Consider the following 20,250-nt stretch of genomic DNA (forward strand, 5'->3'; position numbering starts at 1 on the left):
GTACAGCTACGACTGTAAGTGACTTTTTCTTAGCAGGTTATGAGAATTTAAGCTACAGTTAGGATCATTAACATGGCAGGTTAGGAAACTTAAATAAGGTTAGGAAAATGTATATTGTAAGGGTTATTTTAAACACCCCTAATCAACGAAAAGTCATGCCCTTTCATAACTACTCCCTCTAGTCACTACCACATTAACTTGACTGACGTTCACTTTCATGGGTTGGCAAAAAGAATAAACGAAGAATAGCCATGCCCCCAACAAACCCCCAACAAACCCCCAAATATTATTATAGTATGCATTACCCCACCGCTATTCAATGCGCATGCGCATAGAGTGTTGAAAGCAGTTTAGAAGCTTTCATTTCAATTTTTAAAATCACATGGATCTTGTTATTTGATTTCAGACAAATTTAATAGAATAGGTTGAATGAACCAAAGTGTAATTTTAAATTATTCCAATCAGTAAAAGCACGTTAGATTAACAACCGCATTTTCCCACTTTCTAGTGTGTAGCCTGTGCAAAATGTCTGGCAAGTGACAATGGATTTAGTTTTACTGAGAGGGGCAGTTAGATGTGATGATGGCATGTCATTGATGTTATTTTGTCATCTGTAAAAGGTGGCAATTGTAAACACATAGCCTAAACTGATTCAGAGAGGCAGAACACTGGCAGGTTAGCGGCCGTATGAATGGAATGTGGATGAAGAGCAATCGACAGCAGAGCGCATGAAGAGCTCCCAGCGCGGCGCGGCAGCGAAAGTGAGATCAAGCGGCATGCAGTTGCAACCTGAAGCCCAGTCAGTGTAGATTGGAGTTGGCATTTGCTGCTGTTATCTCGGTAGCATCAAACCTGACCTTTTATCCACTGGCCTGCATCTTTGAGGTATGTGCACTCCACAGGTTTTCTGTCTCCCAAAGGGCGATATGGTTATCCACCTGGTAAAGAAAGAGACACTTTTCTCATAAAAGAATTCAACTCTACTCTTCAACTACTCTTTTCGGACTGCTCTTGTGTTTTGGATTGCCTTAAATTTCTCGAGTATTTCAAGGTACGTTGTGTGTTTATTTCTAAGGCTGTCCTTCAAGTGTGCATGATGAACGTGTGTTAATCAAATGAAATAGAATGCGGGACATTTGTTTATTTTATTTTAGAATTTTTGATGCTGCAATGTACTTGCAATGTACTTTTAGAAAATATTCATTCAAAATGTGTTTTGTGGGGAATTATTCATTCCACATGCACCTGCTCATGTTGTAGCATGGCATGAGGTTAGAAGCTACACATGTAAAGTCCTGACTCCTGTGATTAAATTGCAGGGTGATGTGTGCTCACCTGCATCCCACAAGAATGTTAGACAAATTATGTAAATGATAGGACAGAACACATCACCTTTTCATAAGGATTTTCTGTAACCATTATGATATAAACAAACTGTAATCCTTGACATCATGTATGGTCATAGGGGAGAGTGGGGTAAGGAGAACCAAAGGGGCAAGTTGAGCCACCCTTGTTTCTAGGAAACCATACACAAAATTAGTAATTTGAGTCTTCGAAGGAAGAAACCACATGGAAAAAGTTGGAAGCAAGTTAGGTCCAAAAAACACATTTATTGTGTTAAGAGGTTTCCTGATGCTTGTATTTAAACCAAAGTAGATTATTTTAAGATTGTTCGATGCATCAGTTGGGGTCTCTATAAGCTTCAATATTAGGTCCTAAATATAGCATGAAAATGTATCCTTGTAGCTGTGTGGGCTAATATAGTCAAGATGTTTGCCTTGGGGTAAGTTGAGCCAATGACCATGGGGTAAATTGAGCCAATGGTTGAGCCAATGGCAAGTTGAGCAAACTGAAGTGTTTTGGCATTATGCAAGGCAACAACAGGGCCTGGCCTATGTTAAAATTGTTTAAAAAAGTACAAAGTGTTTGTCAGGTGTTAAGCCTGTGTTAAAATATATTTAAAATGATTAAAAGACAAAAAAGCGATTGTGATTGTGTTGAGGGAAGTGGTAATATTTAATTCAGTACAGACATTTTGAGGCAGCTTCATTTAGGGCTCAATTTACGCCATATCCGGGGTAAGTTGTGCCAAGAGACCACTTTTTTCGACAAGCAAAGTTTTAAAAACTTTAATATTTACATGAATTCATATTATTTTCCAGGGATACACAACATCCTGAAATATATGTAGATATCATCTTTGTTAGAACAAATACTATATTTCCCTTGATGGAGTGATGCTGAATGTAAAAAATGGCTCAACCTACTCCACTCTCCCCTAAATCTGTTTATCAAGATGCCTTAAGAAAAAAATGTAAAACATTAGGGGGACCTTACAAGAGAATTTCAATTTGCCATGGACAATACATAGTGTTTTTATGCTTGGCTGTTTTTATTCTTCTCCCTAGGGGGCATCACTGTGGAGAGAGTGAAAATCACCTGGTGCATTGACATTAGTACCATGTCTTCTTCATAAGCCCAGTCATGCAGAGTTAACATAGAAAGATCTCTGCCACAGTACCAATAAGCCACCTCTGATCCCAAGGTCTCCTGTCATCCTCATGTTCATATGTTTGGTACAGGGACCTTGTATCAGTCCAGACATGAGAGCCAGAAGTGCAAATCTCTCCAAATTAAAGAAATTTGATATTTCTCACTGGAAGGCACGTGGATGCCAGGGGGACTGAGGAATGGGTTATTACCGTCCTGGATGTAATTTCAGGAGACAGAGACCTGAGCCCCTTCTGGCAGTGTTTAGGAGCTAACCACACCACAGTACTGCAGAATGTTGAGGGCTTTACATGTGGCACACGGCATCATGCCTTGGCACGATGGGGAGGCTGGCGGGCAGGCGACTGAAGAGATTTTGCTCTTCCACACTGCTCCCACAGCTTTCACACTCACAGCTCCACAGGATGCTGTCAACTGAACTATCTCAATTCTTTCCCCCCAACGTGGTGAGGATTTGAAGTTATGCAGTAGTCAAGAGATGTGTAATGATAACTGTTGAGGAACATGTTCCCTCGGAACTTCTGAACTGAATCATTTGAGGCATGCTCAGGGAGAAGACAAATCAAGAAACATGGCATTTGACTTTAAAAAACAACACATTACATAAAAAGCTAAACTGAATTGTGTCTTATTGGTCCTTTCGCTTTATTTCATACGACTGTACTAGTGACTTTGGCTTGTCATTCACCCACAACTACTGCCAGTGTTAACACAAACATTGCTATGTTTTTATTTAACCTTTATTTAACTAGGCAAGTCAGTTAAAAACAAATTCTTATTTACAATGACGGTCTACCCCGGCCATGTTTAGTGGACATCATTCTAATTTTACTCAAACTTAATTCAATAAAACAATTGTAGACCTTGCACCAGCAGAGGAAGTCATACCAAATGCAGTGGTGGAAAAAGTACAATTGTCATACTTGAGTAAAAGTAGATACCTTAATAGAAAATGACTCAAGTAAAAGTCAAAGTCACCCAGTAAAATACTACTTAAGTAAAAGTCTAAAAGTCTTTGGTTCTAAATATACTTAAGTAAAAGTCTTAAAGCATTTGGTTTTACATATACTTAAGTATCAAAAGTAAAAGTATAAATCATTTAAAATTCCTTATATTAAGCAAATCAGACGGCACCATTTAACATTTTTACATTTTACATTTTAGTCATTTAGCAGACGCTCTTATCCAGAGCGACTTACAGTAGTGAGTGCATACATTTCATACATTTTTCCCGTACTGGTCCCCCGTTTTTATTTTACGTATAGCCAGGGGCACACTCCAACACTCAGACATCATTTACAAACTAAGCATTTGTGTTTAGTGAGTCTGCAAGATCAGAGGCAGGAGGGATGATGTTCTCTTGATAAGTGTGTGAATTGGACCATTTTTCTCTCCTGATAAGCATTCAAAATGTAACTAGTACTTTTGGGTGTCAGGGAAAATGTATGGAGTAAAAAGTACATTCTTGTCTTTAGGAATGTAGTGAATTAAAAGTGAAAGTTGTCCAAAATATAAAGAGAAAGTGCAGATACCCAGAAAAACGACTTAAGTAGTACTTTAAAGTATTTTTACGGAAGTACTTTACACCACTGACCAAAGTTAGGGTCACATTGTGAGTTCTCTAATGCTTCTCCATTGCTGCCAAGTGCATTCAGCATTTTTCTACCCTCTGCTGTTTGAGACTGTCAATCTGTCTGGGACTGAGCCTAGCTTTCTAACGGAGGAGGGTTGGTTGTTTAGCAACAAAACTGACGTGTGCTCATCTATGGGGCAAAATAGTCGAGGTTGGCTTAGATTTTTGACAACATGTAAACTATATTTTGTCTCCATATTTATTGAAAAAATGTATACATTTGCACAATGAGCACATGTTGTCTCTCAAATACATTGTTACAGTTGTTTGTTAGCTAGCTAGCACATTTTTTTGTTGTTGCCATATTAGCATTGACATGAAATCAGTCAAAACACCTCCAAACAAGACACCCCACTGGGCGCACACAGGTTGAATCTATGTTGTTTCCACATAATTTCAACGAAATTACACGGAACCAACGTGGAATAGACGTTGAATTAACGTCTGTTCCCAGTGGGATGGTATCAAGAACAAGATAAAACTAGCTGAAACGAGCCACCTAAAGTTTCCCACATGGCAGCTTCTTGTCATTGTTGCTAGCTATCTGCCCATTCAGAATCATAACAACGCACGGCTTCATCGATGTGGGTGCATCATTTTCATGACGTTGTCAGCCAACCCGTCTATAGATGTAATGTTTTTGTTAGAAACTTAAAAATCTCATGAGGATAACCAACAATTTAGACATTTGAAACCCAGAAGACCTTAAGAAAAGTATATACGGACAAAAGTAAATCTTTCTGAATAGCCAGGTTCTTGACATGGAGCCCTTTTTGTTGACTTTAGCTGATATTGGCAGCTCATAAAGGGATTTCATGGACCCACAGTAAAATAGGACATGGGAAACAGGGCTATATGGCTCTGTTTTTATCATTATCTTTGACCTTTGGTAATCCCTTAGAACCTCTATGGCCTTCAGCCTCAGTATTGACATAGAGTTGCAGAGTTTTCCTGTTTGGAGTTGAGGACGGACCCGTTACCAAACTGAAAAGGAAAATAACATGTGAGTGTTTGGACTTTTACAGCACAACTTGACCCAGATTACTCCGGTGTATAGTCTGGGTTTGTGTATTAGCATTGATGCTATACTGGAAAATATGCATCATATGTGTTTGAATGGTTAACTGTGTGATACATGGGACCATGTCAAGGGTTGGGGTTAGGAATCCAAAGCCAGTGTACTGGGAGTGTTCCAGGCCTAACTCATCAGCACAGTCATATGTACTGATGGGTGCAAACTCTCTCCTTCAGTCAGGACTAAGTCTTCCAATAGTGTTTACAGTACACTACAAACCTGACATACCAGCGCTATCTAACAGCATGTCAGAGACGATGAGTCAAGTCAGAGAATGTGGTGAGCTGTCATGGCCTTAATGCCACGGCTCAGGCATGGCAGGCACACCAGGGAGAAAACCCACCTCCGCTTGGCTCTGCTTCCTTGTGAAATGTTGCTCTATTACACGAGCCTCTACCATAGAGCTATGAACTGGCAGATTACGGGTAATGGCCAGTTCTGGGTACTTCATGTCCAGAACTCCAGATCAAGTGCACTGATTTCAGGAGACTTGGACCAGAACTCTCAACCACTGCATAATGCTGATAGTAAATCTTCTGCAGTGCACTGCACATGGATGACATCTCTCAGACAGGTTCAGTGTCAGTACTGAATGGGTCATGCTAAATGACTGCCAATATCTAAATCAAGTCCCTCCATCTCTCCAGCCTTGATTGATATCAGGTTACTGTTGGAGATAACAGCTGACCTGGCTGGTACAGTCCCTGACTAAAGGCTTGACAAGTGGCTCTTGGTCAATACTGTCTATTCAAAGATATGACATCACCCCTTATGTAATGGGCTCAGTTTAGTAGAGCTTTGTACAGTCATTTCTTTGTAACAAGAAACTTAAGGACTGTGTTTGGAGCTACAGTACCAGTCAAATTTCTACATTGTAGAATAATAGTGAAGACATAAAAACTATGAAATAACACATATGGAATCATGTAGTAACCCAAAAAAGTGTTAAACAAATCAAAATATATTTTAGATTCTTCAAAATAGCCACCCCTTGATGACAGCTTTTGCACACTCTTGGCATTCCCTCAACCAGCTTCACCTGGAATGCTTTTCCAACAGTCTTGAGTTCCTACATATGCTGAGCACTTGTTGGCTGCTTTTCCTTCACTCTGCGGTCCAACTCATCCGAAACCATCTCAATTGGGTTGAGGTCAGGTGATTGTGGAGGTCAGGTCATCTGATGCAGCACTCCATCACTCTCCTTCTTGGTCAAATATCCCTTACACAGCCTGGAGGTGTGTTGGGTCATTGTCCTGTTGAAAAACAAATGATAGTCCCACTTAGCGCAAACCAGATGAGAAGGCGTATCACTGCACAATGCTGTTGTAACCATGCTGGTTAAGTGTGCCTTGAATTCGAAATAAATCACTGAGAGTGTCAGCAGCAAAGCACCCCCACACCATCACACCTCCTCCTCCATGCTTCAAGGTGGGAACCACACATGCGAAGATCCTCCATTAATCTACACTGTGGTTAGAACCAAAAATCTCAAATTTGGACTCATCAGACCAAAGTACAGATTTCCACCGGTCTAATGTCCATTGAGCGTGTTTTTTGGCCCAAGCAAGTCTCTTCTTCTTATTGGTGTCCTTTAGTAGTGTTTTCTGTATACCACCCCTACCTTATCCCAACACAACTGATTGGCTCAAACGCATTAAGAAGGAAAGAAATTCCACAAAAGAACTGTCACTTTGAAGAATCTCAAATATAAAATATCTTTTGATTTGTTTAACACTTTTTTGCTTACTACATGATTCCATATGTGTTATTTCATAGTTATGTCCTCACTGTTATTCTACGATGTAGAAACTAGTAAAAATAAAGAAAAACCCTTGAATGAGTAGGTGTGTCCAAACTTTTGACTGGTACTGTATATCTATCTATATACATGTTTTTTAATATTATTTTTTGCTGCAGCACCTGTACTTCCCGCAACTATGCTAATAGGCAAACTTTAAGACAGGCTACTGTGGAGTTTGGAGGATTATTGAGTTCACATTTTCCTAGCACTTTAAACACTATACCGGTTCTGACAACATGCTTTGTCCAGTGTTCCTCGATTCCCTCCCTTCATGTCTTCAATGACTCACACCTGATGATGCAGTGTATTGCGTCATGTACTGCTATATACTGTAGCTGGGCAAGTGGCCACTATTTGATATCCCCCCATTGTTTGGTATTATTACCATGCAAGCCTGTTGCCGGCCTCTGCTCTACATCATCTGTTGTTGGGTGGAAACACCAGTCGGGTGGATTTTATATGGCCCTCATTTCCTTAACTCCTTCCCTAGACCTAAACATACACTGAGGTCCTAGTGCCTCAGTGCAGGCCATTCATGTCCCTCCAGATGGTTCTATTCAGAGCTGGCCTAAATATCCCTCCCAAAGCTGTCTGTGTGGGGATGTGCTGGAACACCTTACCATAGAGGCTACAAGCCTGACTCTGGACACCTATTGTTCTCAGCAGAAAAGAAGCAGACAATTCTACTATGAGTCTTCTCTTCTCAGAGCTGGGGCCAAATCACACACAGACAAACACACATATCCCTCCAGTAAAATAATACAAATACTTAGGATAAACTCAGGTTAACAACAGCATGTCTTGACAGTATCATTGGATATGAAAATAATGTATTATATCCAGCCATAACTCTATACAGACTAATTAAGTACACCAGGTTAAGATGGGCATTTCTGTTGATCTGGAGAGAATATGAATCTGGAGAGAATCAGGAGAGAATAAGAAAAAATGAATCTCTTCTGAAACAATGGGTCTGTTCTGTTCAGTGGTCATAGCTCCAGATTCCTAAGGGCCAGATGTCTACAGTACTGTACTAGTGGAAGCCCGGGAGGCCGCTATGAATGGTACAATGCAGAGAAACAGCACCAGAGCACTGTTGATTAACGTAAACATCCTGCTTGCGTGTGTGTGTGTGTGTGCACATGTGGATGGTGATTACCATGACAACATTGAGTGTGTTAGATCAGAGTGTGCGGTCCACCACTGTACATCACTGGTGCCGAGCTCCCTGCCATACAGGACTCTATACCAGGCGATATCAGAAGAAGGCCCTACAAATTATCAAAGACTCCAGCCACACAAGTCATAGACTGTTCTCTTTGCTACCACACGGCAAGCGCTGCACCAAGTCTGGAACCAACAGCACCCTGAACAGCTTCTATCCCCAAGCTATAAGACTGCTAAATAGTTAACCAAATAGCTACCTGGACTATCTGCATTGATGCTGTTCAGGGTGCTGAACACTGCTACTGCTTATTATCTATCCTCTTGCCTAGTCATTACTCATAGTATATTTATTCCTCGTGTTATTATTTTTCTCTCTGCATTGTTGGGAAGGGACCATAAGTAAGCATTTCACTGTTAGTCTACACCTGTTGTTCAAGAAGCATGTGACAAATAACATTTGATTTGATTTGACCACTGAGATACAAACATTGTCTTAGGCAACGTGTTGACAGAGTTGGGATCAGATAAGGAATTCAATCAGCATTGATAGGAATTCCAATACTTTACTCTCTATAGGGCTCCCGAGTGGCACAGTGGTCTAAGAGGTCCGAATCCAGGCTGAATCACATCCAGCCATGATGGGGAGTTCCATAGGGCGGCACGCAATTGGCCCAGCATCGTCCGGGTTTGGCCGTGGTAGGCCGTCATTGTAAATAAGAATTTGTTGTTAACTGACTTGCCTAGTTAAATAAATAAAAAATCCACATCAGAGAAATGGCATGTGTGAGCTTGTATGTGTTCTACAGCTGTTCTGCCTCTCTCATTGAGAGAGGCATGCTAATCATCATTGGTGGTTCAAAGGACCCTTTCTAGGGAAATATATTCTAATACAGGATAAAAACTGTATTCCCACATAGGATTCTTGCAGTCAGCTTTATAGTCACATGCATAATGTAACCTGGCACATTCTACAGTAGAGTGACTGCTTATAGCTCAATGTGCCAACTCTCAGCAACTGCTGATTTTTGTTTCCTAAATACTTAAAACCAGTTGGAAGTCATTATCTTTAATTGCAACTTTTGCCAGAACGACTGCATTCATCTGTGTCACGTCAATACTAAATAGTTTCATGACTTAGACACAACCGATATCTGTGAAACAGTTTAGCTTCCTTCCCTCTCCTCGCCCCTACCTGGGCTCGAACCAGGGACCCTCTGCACACATCGACAACAGTCACCCTCAAAGCACCGTTACCCATCGCTCCACAAAAGCCACGGCCCTTGCAGAGCAAGGGAAATAACTACTTCAAGGTCTCAGAGCAAGTGACGTCACCAATTGAAACGCTATTAGCTCGCACCCCGCTAACTAGCTAGCCATTTCACACCGGTTACATCTGCATACTGACTGGTGCAGACCTAGGGCTCTATTTTCGGCTGGCGTTAAGCCAGCTCAATTGTCAAACGCACGCTCATTTGCAATTTCAACATGTTAAAGCTGGCACTCTTTTATTTTCTAACCCCTGCCCCAAGATTGGTAATTTACCTGTTTTATATGAGCTTGCTTGCGATGAGGTGGGAGCAGTGGCAATATCTGAGGCGTGTCCTTTAAAAACGTGCTCCAAAGTGCCCATTTCAGAATGCGCTGGTGGGGATATTTATGACCAACCAAAAGCTGATCTTAAGACTCATTCACATTACCCCATTAGTACTCCATTACGTTGCGCCAGTTGTCTTGCATTTCAACAGAGACGTCCACAATGGAGTGAAAACGCAATGCCCCCTTGCGTTTGAAGGCTCCGTTGCTAGACAGACACCTCGTACATTGACATTTTTCAAACTTAGCGTTGTCTTCAGTTCATCAAGAGTCCGTCGAAAAACAGAGAAGAAGATATGTGGTTTTCAGTGATGGCTTAATGGGATAGCTAGCAACTTGTAAACAATTATCCAAGTGAATACTATTTTAATAGTAATGTTAAATAATAAATATTTGCTGTTAAGCCAGTTATAGCATACTGTATGACTGTAGCCTCCTGTTGAAGATTATTGTGATGGTAATGACGTTTGTTTTTAATGATAATTGTTAGGTGGAGGTTGCTAGCTACAATGGTATCTTCAACCTAGCTTAGCTTTTAGCAAGCTGGCGACCTATGCTATTTAAATTGTAGTATCAATCCACGCTGGTCTAGGAGGAGATAATTCTGAACCACCAGCCGAATTGCAAAGACCGTTAACAACCTACAGAACTTGAGACAAACACATGCAGTATTAAGCCATGGAAATGCCTTGATTGGCCAGTGAGTGGCCAAGCCATCACACCGACAACTTGCTTGTTCATCAAAACCCAGCCCTTTCACACTACCGGCAGTTAGTGCAAGCTAGTTTGACTTGCAACAAGTTAGAGAAACAAGTTGAGGAAAAAGTAACAAAACAAAACATGTTTTATTATTACCTGAAACAATATATTTATCCTGTCTCGAATTAAAAGTCATATTTTGCAATCTCCCAAAATAAATGCAATCTCTGATGAGAGACATGCTCTCCTCCATCATGTGTTACAAACACTACACTTGTTCGTTCCGTAGCGGGACAAGACTCCATGAAGATGACGTACTCAGTAATGAAATGAAATACGCTCCGATGTGATCGGGGCATTAGAGGTAACATCACAGATAGAACAATAGAGTTTAGTTACAGAAAAAATCTTTGGTAACACTGTTGGTTATGGCATGGATTTTACAGCGGAAGTGCAGCCTATCCAGCCGTGACACACATTGCCCATATGCACATGGAACAAGAGATATGTGTTTTTTGTGCCCATAAATCTCATATTTAGAAACATAAAAAATGGAATGTTTTTTTCCATTTGTTTCATTTGATTAAAAAACCAAGCATAGCCGCCCTCTGAAAGGCAGTTTGTTTTTGGCATACCCAATGCATTCGCCAAGTAGTCAAGACTATCAATAAAGGGTTTAGCTCGTGAGACTGATTTTATAAAGCAGTCTCACAAGCTTTAAGCTTTATTCAAAGATTTGGCAGCAGCAAACAGTGACATCCCCTTTTTATCTATGTAGGCTATTACATTATTTTAGCCAGCTTCTGTTATTATTTTGGATGTGCATAAAAACCCCTCCATATCGGCTATATGCCATGAAATGAGAGGTTTAAAAAATCCATTGACATTCATAATTACAAACATTCAAGTTATTTTCCTGTAATAATTGCTTGTTTTCCGGCTACCCTTACCCTACTATAACGGAAGCTGGTTCAACAACAATGCATCTGGTGTCTTTCTTATCCTGGCCATTCATTAGCCAAGGAGCCTATCCATAAAATATTTCTAATGGTCTACTCGTGAGGCTTTTGCCGAATTGCATTATTCACATAGGCCTACCTGCAGTCCATACGCCATTCGGCTTGTATCCATCCGCATTTCCAAAGAGCGCCTTTTGTCCGGTTACCAAAGACACTCTCCTCCAAACATTGGCTATTCAAATGTTTCAGTCCTATAATGGCATGTCAATGGTAGGCCTAAGCTATACAGTGGGGCAAAAAAGTATTTAGTCAGCCACCAATTGTGCAAGTTCTCCCACTTAAAAAGATGAGAGAGGGCTGTAATTTTCATCATAGGTACACTTCAACTATGACAGACAAAATGAGAAGAAAAAAAATCCAGAAAATCACATTGTAGGATTTTTAATGAATTTATTTGCAAATTATGGTGGAAAATAAGTATTTGGTCAATAACAAAAGTTTATCTCAATACTTTGTTATATACCCTTTGTTGGCAATGACACAGGTCAAACGTTTTCTCTAAGTCTTCACAAGGTTTTCACACACTGTTGCTGGTATTTTGGCCCATTCCTCCATGCAGATCTCCTCTAGAGCAGTGATGTTTTGGGGCTGTCGCTGGGCAACACGGACTTTCAACTCCCTCCAAAGATTTTCTATGGGGTTGAGATCTGGAGACTGGCTAGGCCACTCCAGGACCTTGAAATGCTTCTTACGAAGCCACTCCTTCGTTGCCCGGGCGGTGTGTTTGGGATCATTGTCATGCTGAAAGACCCAGCCACGTTTCATCTTCAATGCCCTTGCTGATGGAAGGAGGTTTTCACTCAAAATCTCACGATACATGGCCCCATTCATTCTTTCCTTTACACGGATCAGTTGTCCTGGTCCCTTTGCAAAAAAACAGCCCCAAAGCATGATGTTTCCACCCCCATGCTTCACAGTATGTATGGTGTTCTTTGGATGCAACTCAGCATTCTTTGTCCTCCAAACACGACGAGTTGAGTTTTTACCAAAAAGTTATATTTTGGTTTCATCTGACCATATGACATTCTCCCAATCCTCTTCTGGATCATCCAAATGCTCTCTAGCAAACTTCAGATGGGCCTGGACATGTACTGGCTTAAGCAGGGGGACACGTCTGGCACTGCAGGATTTGAGTCCCTGGCGGCGTAGTGTGTTACTGATGGTAGGCTTTGTTACTTTGGTCCCAGCTCTCTGCAGGTCATTCACTAGGTCCCACTGTGTGCTTCTGGGATTTTTGCTCACCGTTCTTGTGATCATTTTGACCCCACGGGGTGAGATCTTGCGTGGAGCCCCAGATCGAGGGAGATTATCAGTGGTCTTGTATGTCTTCCATTTCCTAATAATTGCTCCCACAGTGGAGTTGTCTTGGAGTTTGGAGTGGGACTGTTTGAGGTTGTGGACAGGTGTATTTTATACTGATAACAAGTTCAAACAGGTGCCATTAATACAGGTAACGAGTGGAGGACAGAGGAGCCTCTTAAAGAAGAAGTTACAGGTCTGTGAGAGCCAGAAATCTTGCTTGATTGTAGGTGACCAAATACTTATTTTCCACCATAATTTGCAAATAAATTCATTAAAAATCCTACAATGTGATTTTCTGGATTTATTTTCTTCTCATTTTGTCTGTCATAGTTGACGTGTACCTATGATGAAAATTACAGGCCTCTCTCATCTTTTTAAGTGGGAGAACTTGCACAATTGGTGGTTGACTAAATACTTTTTTGCCCCACTGTATCTTGCTTATTGAGAACGTACCACATACATACAATACAATTTAAAGGAGCCTAGTATTTTTTATTTGAGGAGAAGTGCAGTGCCTAAAGGCCTATAGGCCTACTCGTTGAAGCCAATTACAACAATGTTGACTGTCAACACTCCAAACATATTTTACTGTTGCTATCACGTTATTGAAGCCTATGCTATTTAAACTGTAGTATCAATCCACAATGGTCTAGGAGGAGAATATTCTGAGCCACCAGCCGAATTGTGTTAGGTTTTTTAAAATAGAGCCCCTAGTGTAATACAGTAGTGACACAACATAAACTCAGCAAAAAAAGAAACATCCTCTCACTGTCAACTGCGTTTATTTTCAGCAAACTTAACATGTGTAAATATTTGTATGAACATAACAAGATTCAACAACTGAGACATAAACTTAACAAGTTCCACAGACATGTGACTAACATAAATGGAATAATGTGTCCCTGAACAAAGGGGGGGTCAAAATCAAAACTAACAGTCAGTATTTGGTGTGGCCACCAGCTGCATTAAGTACTGCAGTGCGTCTCCCCCTCAGGGACTGCACCAGATTTGCCCGTTTTTGCTGTGAGATGTTACCCCACTCTTCCACCAAGGCACCTGCAAGTTTCCAGACACTTCTGGGGGGAATAGCCCTAGCCCTCACCCTCTGATCCAACAGGTTCCAGATGTGCTCAATGGGATTGAGATCCGGGCTCTTCGCTGGCCGTGGCAGAACACTGACATTCCTGTCTTTCAGGAAATCACGCACAGAACAAGCAGTATGGCTGGTGGCATTGTCATGCTGGAGCGTCATGTCAGGATGAGCCTGCAGGAAGGGTACCACATGAGGGAGGAGGATGTCTTCCCAGTAATGCACAGCGTTGAGATTGCCTGCAATGACAACAAGCTCAGTCCGATGATGCTGTGACACACCGCCCCAGACCATGACAGACCCTCCACCTCCAAATCGATCCCGCTCCAGAGTTCAGGCCTCGGTGTTACGCTCATTCCTTCGACGATAAACGCAAATCCAACCATCACCCCAGTTGAGACAAAACCACAACTCGTCAGTGAAGAGCACTTTTTGTCAGTCCTGTCTGGTCCAGCGACGGTGGGTTTGTGCCCATAGGCGACGTTGTTGCAGGTGATGTCTTGTGAGGACCTGCCTTACAACAGACCTACAAGCCCTCAGTCCAGCCTCTCTCAGCCAATTACGGACAGTCTGAGCACTGATGGAGGTATTGTGCGCTCCTGGTGTAACTTGGGCAGTTGTTGTTGCCATCCTGTATCTGTCCTGCAGGTGTGATGTTCGGATGTACCGATCCTGTGCAGGTGTTGTTACACGTGGTCTGCCACTGCGAGGACGATCAGCTGTCCGTCCTGTCTCCCTATAGCACTGTCTTAGACGTCTCACAGTACGGACATTGCAATTTATTGCTCTGGCCACATCTGCAGTCTTCATGCCTCCTTGCTGCATGCCTAAGGCACATTCACGCAGATGAGCAGGGACCCTGGGCATCTTTCTTTTGGTGTTATTCCGAGTCAGTGGATTTGAAACAGATCAAATGTCTGTTGTGAGGGGTCGAGCTGTTGCTTTGAAAGCCTCTCTGATGACGATATAATTGTGAGACTTCATGACGGAAAATACATTACCAGTCAAAAGTTTGGACACACCTACTCATTCAATATTTTTTCTTTTATTTTGACACATTTCTACATTGTAGAATAATAGTGAAGAAATCAAAACTATGAAATAACACATATGGAATCATGTAGTAACCAAAAAAGTGTTAAATAAATCAATTTGAGATTCTTCATAGTAGCCACCCTTTGCCTTGATGATAGCTTTGCACACTCTTGGCATTCTCTCAACCAGCTTACTGAAGTAGTCACCTGGAATGCATTTCAATTAACAAGTGTGTCTTGTTAAAAGTAAATTTGTGGAATTTATTTTCTTCTTAATGTATTTGAGCCAATCAGTTAGGGGTGGTATACAAGGTAGGGGTGGTAAAATACCAAGTCCATATTATGGCAAGAACAGCTCAAATAAGGAAAGAGAAATGACAGTCCATCATTACTTCAAGACATGAAGGTCAGTCAATACAGAACATTTCAAGAACTTTGAAAGATTCTTCAAGTGGAGTCTCAAAAACCATCAAGTGCTATGATGAAACTGGCTCTCACGAGGACCGCCACAGGAAAGGAAGATCCAGAGTCACCTCTGCTGCAGAGGATAAGTTCATTAGACTTACCAGCCTCAGAAATTGCAACCCAAATAAATGCTTCACAGAGTTCAAGTAACGGACACATCTCAACATCAACTGTTCAGAGGAGACTGCGTGAATCAGGCCATCATGGTCGAATTGCTCCAAAGAAAACACTACTAAAGGACACCAATAAGAAGAAGATACTTGCTTGGGCCAAGAAACACGAGCAATGGACATTAAACCGGTTAAAATCTGTCCTTTGGTCTAATGAGTCCAAATTTGAGATTTTTGGTTCCAACCGCCGTGTCTTTGTGAGACGCAGAGTAGATGAACGGATGATCTCTGCATCTGTGGTTCCCACCGTGAAGCATGAAGGAGAAGGTGTGATGGTGTGGGGGTGCTTTGAATTCAAGGCACACTTATCCAGCATGTCTACCACAGCATTCTGCAGCTATACGCCATCCTATCTGGTCCCATCTTAGTGGCACTATCATTTGTTTTTCAACAGGACAATGACCCAACACACCCCCGGGCTGTGTCAGGGCTATTTGACCAAGAAGGGGAGTGATTGAGTGCTGCATCAGATGACCTGTCCTCCACAATCACCCGACCTCAACCCAATTGAGATGGTTTGGGATGAGTTGGACCGCAGAGTGAAGGAAAGGCAGCCAACAAGTGCTAAGCATATGTGGGAACTCCTTCAAGTCTGTTGGAAAAGCCTTACAGGTGAAGCTGGTTGAGAGAATGCCAAGAGTGTGCAAAGCTGTCATCAAGGCAAAGGGTGGCTTCCTGCTTTTACCTCCACACCATCATAGTCCTTGATTTGTTTAAAAGAAAATTGGTTACTGTGTGTTATTTCATAGTTTTGATGTCTTCACTATTATTCTACAATATAGAACATAGTAAAAATAAAGAAAAACCCTTGAATGAGTAGGTGTGTCCAAACTTTTGACTGGTACTGTATATAGAAACAAAAACAAAAAATCACAACATTTGTGAACTAGGCTTTTATTACTCCTGTATGAGCTGAGAAAGTGAATCCTCGGCAAGCCAGTCAGGTGGGGACCCTCAGGACACATGACATCACATATGTACGTTCTCAACATCGAAAATATTGAAAATGTATGCACTCACTACTGTAAATCGCTTTGGATTTACAGTAGTGTCTGCTAAATTACTAAAATGTACATGTAAATGTAAACATCACTTAGCGTGATTGAGGAGGCAGAGAGGACCTGATGAAACCTACTGCACCAACTACTCAGTAGCTCTTAATGGAATTGGATCATTCTGATGTGGATGTCATGTCTAGGCCAACAGCGCTAACACCTGAGTCAATCATATGGTGGTTCCTCATTAGTTGTGGTTGAGTGTCGATGGATGTCAGTGGTAGGGTGTAACTTTGCCATAGTAGATGAATAAGCAACATCATTACTAATTATATTACTGGCCATCAATTTATTTATTCTTGACCAAGCTTTGTTTTTATTTTAGTCCTCTGTTTAGCCACTGATTCAAAAATTCTGTTTCCCATGCATAATGCAACTGCTAACAGTAGTTTATGGAATTGTTAAACAAATGACATGTTGAACAGGCTTTTCCTAATGGCTTGGCATGGTTCATTATACCAACAGACATGGTTGTGTATTACAAGCCAACTCCATTTTCTGTGTGTTTGTGTAAAACAACATGGCCATAATGATGGTAATGAGAGAGTGTGTGACACCATTGGATGCTTCTCCAGAGTCAACAATTCCAGGGAAGAGCCTACTCAGCTATTCCATCCCAGGGGTGTGAAGAGGCAATGCGTCTCACTGTGTGTTCTGTCTGACATTGACATACATGATTGAGATGAATGGGGGATGAATCTGTCCCTGTTTTACTCTGCTGATTGCTTCACCCCAGGAGCATCATCCCAGTCAGTAGGCTCAGCTGGGGGAATACACTGCAGGTTGGATTAACTAACTACAACTTTACCACCTCATTGTCCCCTTCAGGGTTTATGACCCATGCTATGAGCCTCCATCTCCACTTTATAGAGCATTGTTTGAGTATGTAGAGAGAGGCCCTATTATAATCTGGAGAGGGCTGCACTCTGCAGGAGTTTGGCACAAGTTTCCATTGGATGGAGTGGAGAGAGCAAAGGAATATTTCAATATGATGCCTCCTGTAACAGCAATAATTCTCGTCAAGCAATGATACAGCTACAATATGATTAACATACAGTAAAGACTGGCAGTGCTTTAAGCTAAAGTTGTTTGTTGTCCAACTTGATATACACGCCATCTCTCCTTTAGTGTTGCTGTGATGCAGCTGGTCAGTCAGAGTGAGCCTGGTTGGGATGGAGTGTGTCTGGCTGAGCTGAGCGGTGGGAAGAGGACAGTTCAGCTGGCATAGAGAACACTTGACAAAGCACTTCTCTGCCTGAGAGGTGACCAGACTGGCCTTTACCTGGCTGGCAAGCCCAAGTAATAACTATAATGGCCTCTCTCCAATGGCCATCTCTCGTGATTGAAGAAGTTCTTTGCCAAGTTATTAAAGTTATATTGTTTAACACGTACTCCCTGTCCTGGATTTTTTTGGGAAACTGATGACAATGTTTTAGATAATGTTTGATAAGTATCTTATTAAACCCTTATTTGTGTGTTTTCACACATTTCTAACCATTCTGAACATTCTGAACATTGAAGAAAGCTTTTTTCTCATATGAGCAAAGTGTGTGAACTGACAGCTAAATGATTTGTTCATGGCAGGGTATTCAGGCTGTGAGTCGGCCTAATAGTGCTGCACTGTATATTCCCAATTATGCAGAGTAAAAATGAAAGCGGATGACATCATCTGCTGTTGGTTCCTTTAATGTGGTTTTGATGACTGGTTTGCCTCTTTGTTCTTCACTACAAACAGATGTAGCAGCCATCCTGAGTGGGTAATAATGGTGATGCTGTTCCTGGTCCTCTCCTCAGGTGACAGAGGCCCCAGGCCCCAGGGGAGGGAGAGGCTGGCCTGGCGGTAGGCTGGCAGCATGAAGCACCTAGCCATCTCCAAGTGGCTCAGTCAGCTCGGTCTGCCGCAGTACTGCACTCTGTTTGACGAGGACTATGATGGGGTGGAGGTAAAAGCAGATTTCAGCCTAATTCACTATGTAGACACTGCACACTCAAGTACGCACATACACACAAACACAGACACACACATAAAAGCATGCACAGTAAAGGACACATACGAAGACTCCGCTGCCTAAGCAGGTCAGTGGAAAAGACTGCTAAAGCACAGCAGTGGGTCTCATATAACCTACATAGCTTACCAAAAGCAGTTAAAGTATACTGAACAAAAATATAAACGCAACATGCAAAGTGTTTCATGAGCTGAAACAAAAGTTCTCAGACATTTTCAATATGCCCAAAATATTGTGTTGTGCACAAATTTTGTTTACATCCCTGTTAGTGAGCATTTCTCCTTTTCCATCACAATCAATCCACCTGACAGGTTTGGTATATCAAAAAGCTGATTAACACAGGTGCACCTTGTGCTGGGGACAATAAAAGTCCACTCTAAAATGTGCATTTTTGTCACACAACACAATGCCACTGCTGTGTCAGGTTTTGATGGAGCGTGTATTTGGCATGCTGACTGCAGAAATGTCCACCAGATTTGTTGCCAAAGTTGTTTACCATAAGCCGCCTCCAACGTCGTTTTAGAGAGTTTGGCAGTACGTCCAACTGGCCTCACATGTATGATGTTGTGTGTGCGAGCGGTTTGTTGATGTCAACGTTGTGAACAGAGTGCCCCGTGGTGGTGGGGTTATGGTATGGACAGGCATAAGCTACGGACTATGAAAACAATTGCATTATATTGATGGCAATTTGAATGCACAGAGATACAGTGACGAGATCCTGAGGCCCATTGTCGTGCCATTCATCCGTCGCCATCACCTAATGTCTCAGCATGATAATGCACAGCCCCATGTCGCAAGGATCTGTACACAATTCCTGCAAGCTGAAAATGACCTGCATACTCACCAGACATGTCACCCATTGACCATGTTTGTGATGCTCTGGATTGACTTATACGACAGTGTGTTCCAATTCCCTCCAATAGCTAGTCAAGTAGAGAGACACGGAAGCCCAGCTAGTCTAGCTAGCCTGTAGCCTAGCTGGCTTGGCAGTCTCAAATGGAGGTCGCTATTGAACGTTTTCAACGCTGCAGGAGCTGTGTTTACTTTGCTTTATTTCGGGAAAATGTGGACCGCCTGGACTTTCAATGTAGCAACTGTTAGCTTGCAGTGGACTACTTAGCAAACAAGTAGTGAACCTACACATGCTACTGGGAAATCCACGCCCGCCTACTTTTTATTTTTCTTCTACCCCAGTAGCCGGACACCGCTCTGATCTGGTGGAAGTGTGGCCGCCAGGTAGGCTCTCCACAGCCGACTGGCCGCCACTCTGCAGGGATCCCTCCCTGAAGGTGTCTCCCCCTTCCCTGGAGAACGGAGCTAGTAGGATGCTCCTGGATGACTTGGAGGATGTTCCTGCACCTTCCTCCTCTGTTCTGTCTCCCTCTCCGGTGGCTCCCACCCTCATCAAACCTTGAGGCTGCCTGAGAGATCGGCCCATCCATGATGGATACTACAGCCGGCTCGGTTCCATTGGGCCCCAACGGCCTTCGGTCCTTGAGGGGTCTTCTAAACCACTTGAGGTGAAAGAACGGCCGGGCCTCCCCGGCTGTTTCACCAGCTGTCATCATCGGCAGCTCTATGGTGAGAAACATATCGGTTCCCAGTGCAAAAACCCTGTGCTACCCAGGAG

The 20,250-nt window shown here is 42.3% G+C and overlaps 1 protein-coding gene across 2 annotated transcripts in view; it reads left to right on the forward strand.

The window, feature by feature from the left end:
• The first annotated feature begins 802 nt into the window (after positions 1–802).
• The window catches only part of LOC106584337 (breast cancer anti-estrogen resistance protein 3 homolog), a 99,123-nt gene continuing 79,675 nt past the window's right edge, over positions 803–20,250 (forward strand). Inside the window, exons 1-2 of one of the 2 annotated variants that reach the window (XM_014169515.2) lie at positions 803–1,051; positions 18,350–18,557. In XM_014169515.2, coding sequence (XP_014024990.1) covers positions 18,468–18,557 — 90 coding nt within the window. In that variant the 5' untranslated portion in view covers positions 803–1,051; positions 18,350–18,467. The remainder of the gene's footprint in view (positions 1,052–18,349; positions 18,558–20,250) is intronic. The other variant, XM_045706216.1, reaches the window with a different exon arrangement.

This window comes from Salmo salar, chromosome ssa23, assembly GCF_905237065.1.
Source record: "Salmo salar chromosome ssa23, Ssal_v3.1, whole genome shotgun sequence".
In the NCBI taxonomy this organism is placed as follows: domain Eukaryota; kingdom Metazoa; phylum Chordata; class Actinopteri; order Salmoniformes; family Salmonidae; genus Salmo; species Salmo salar.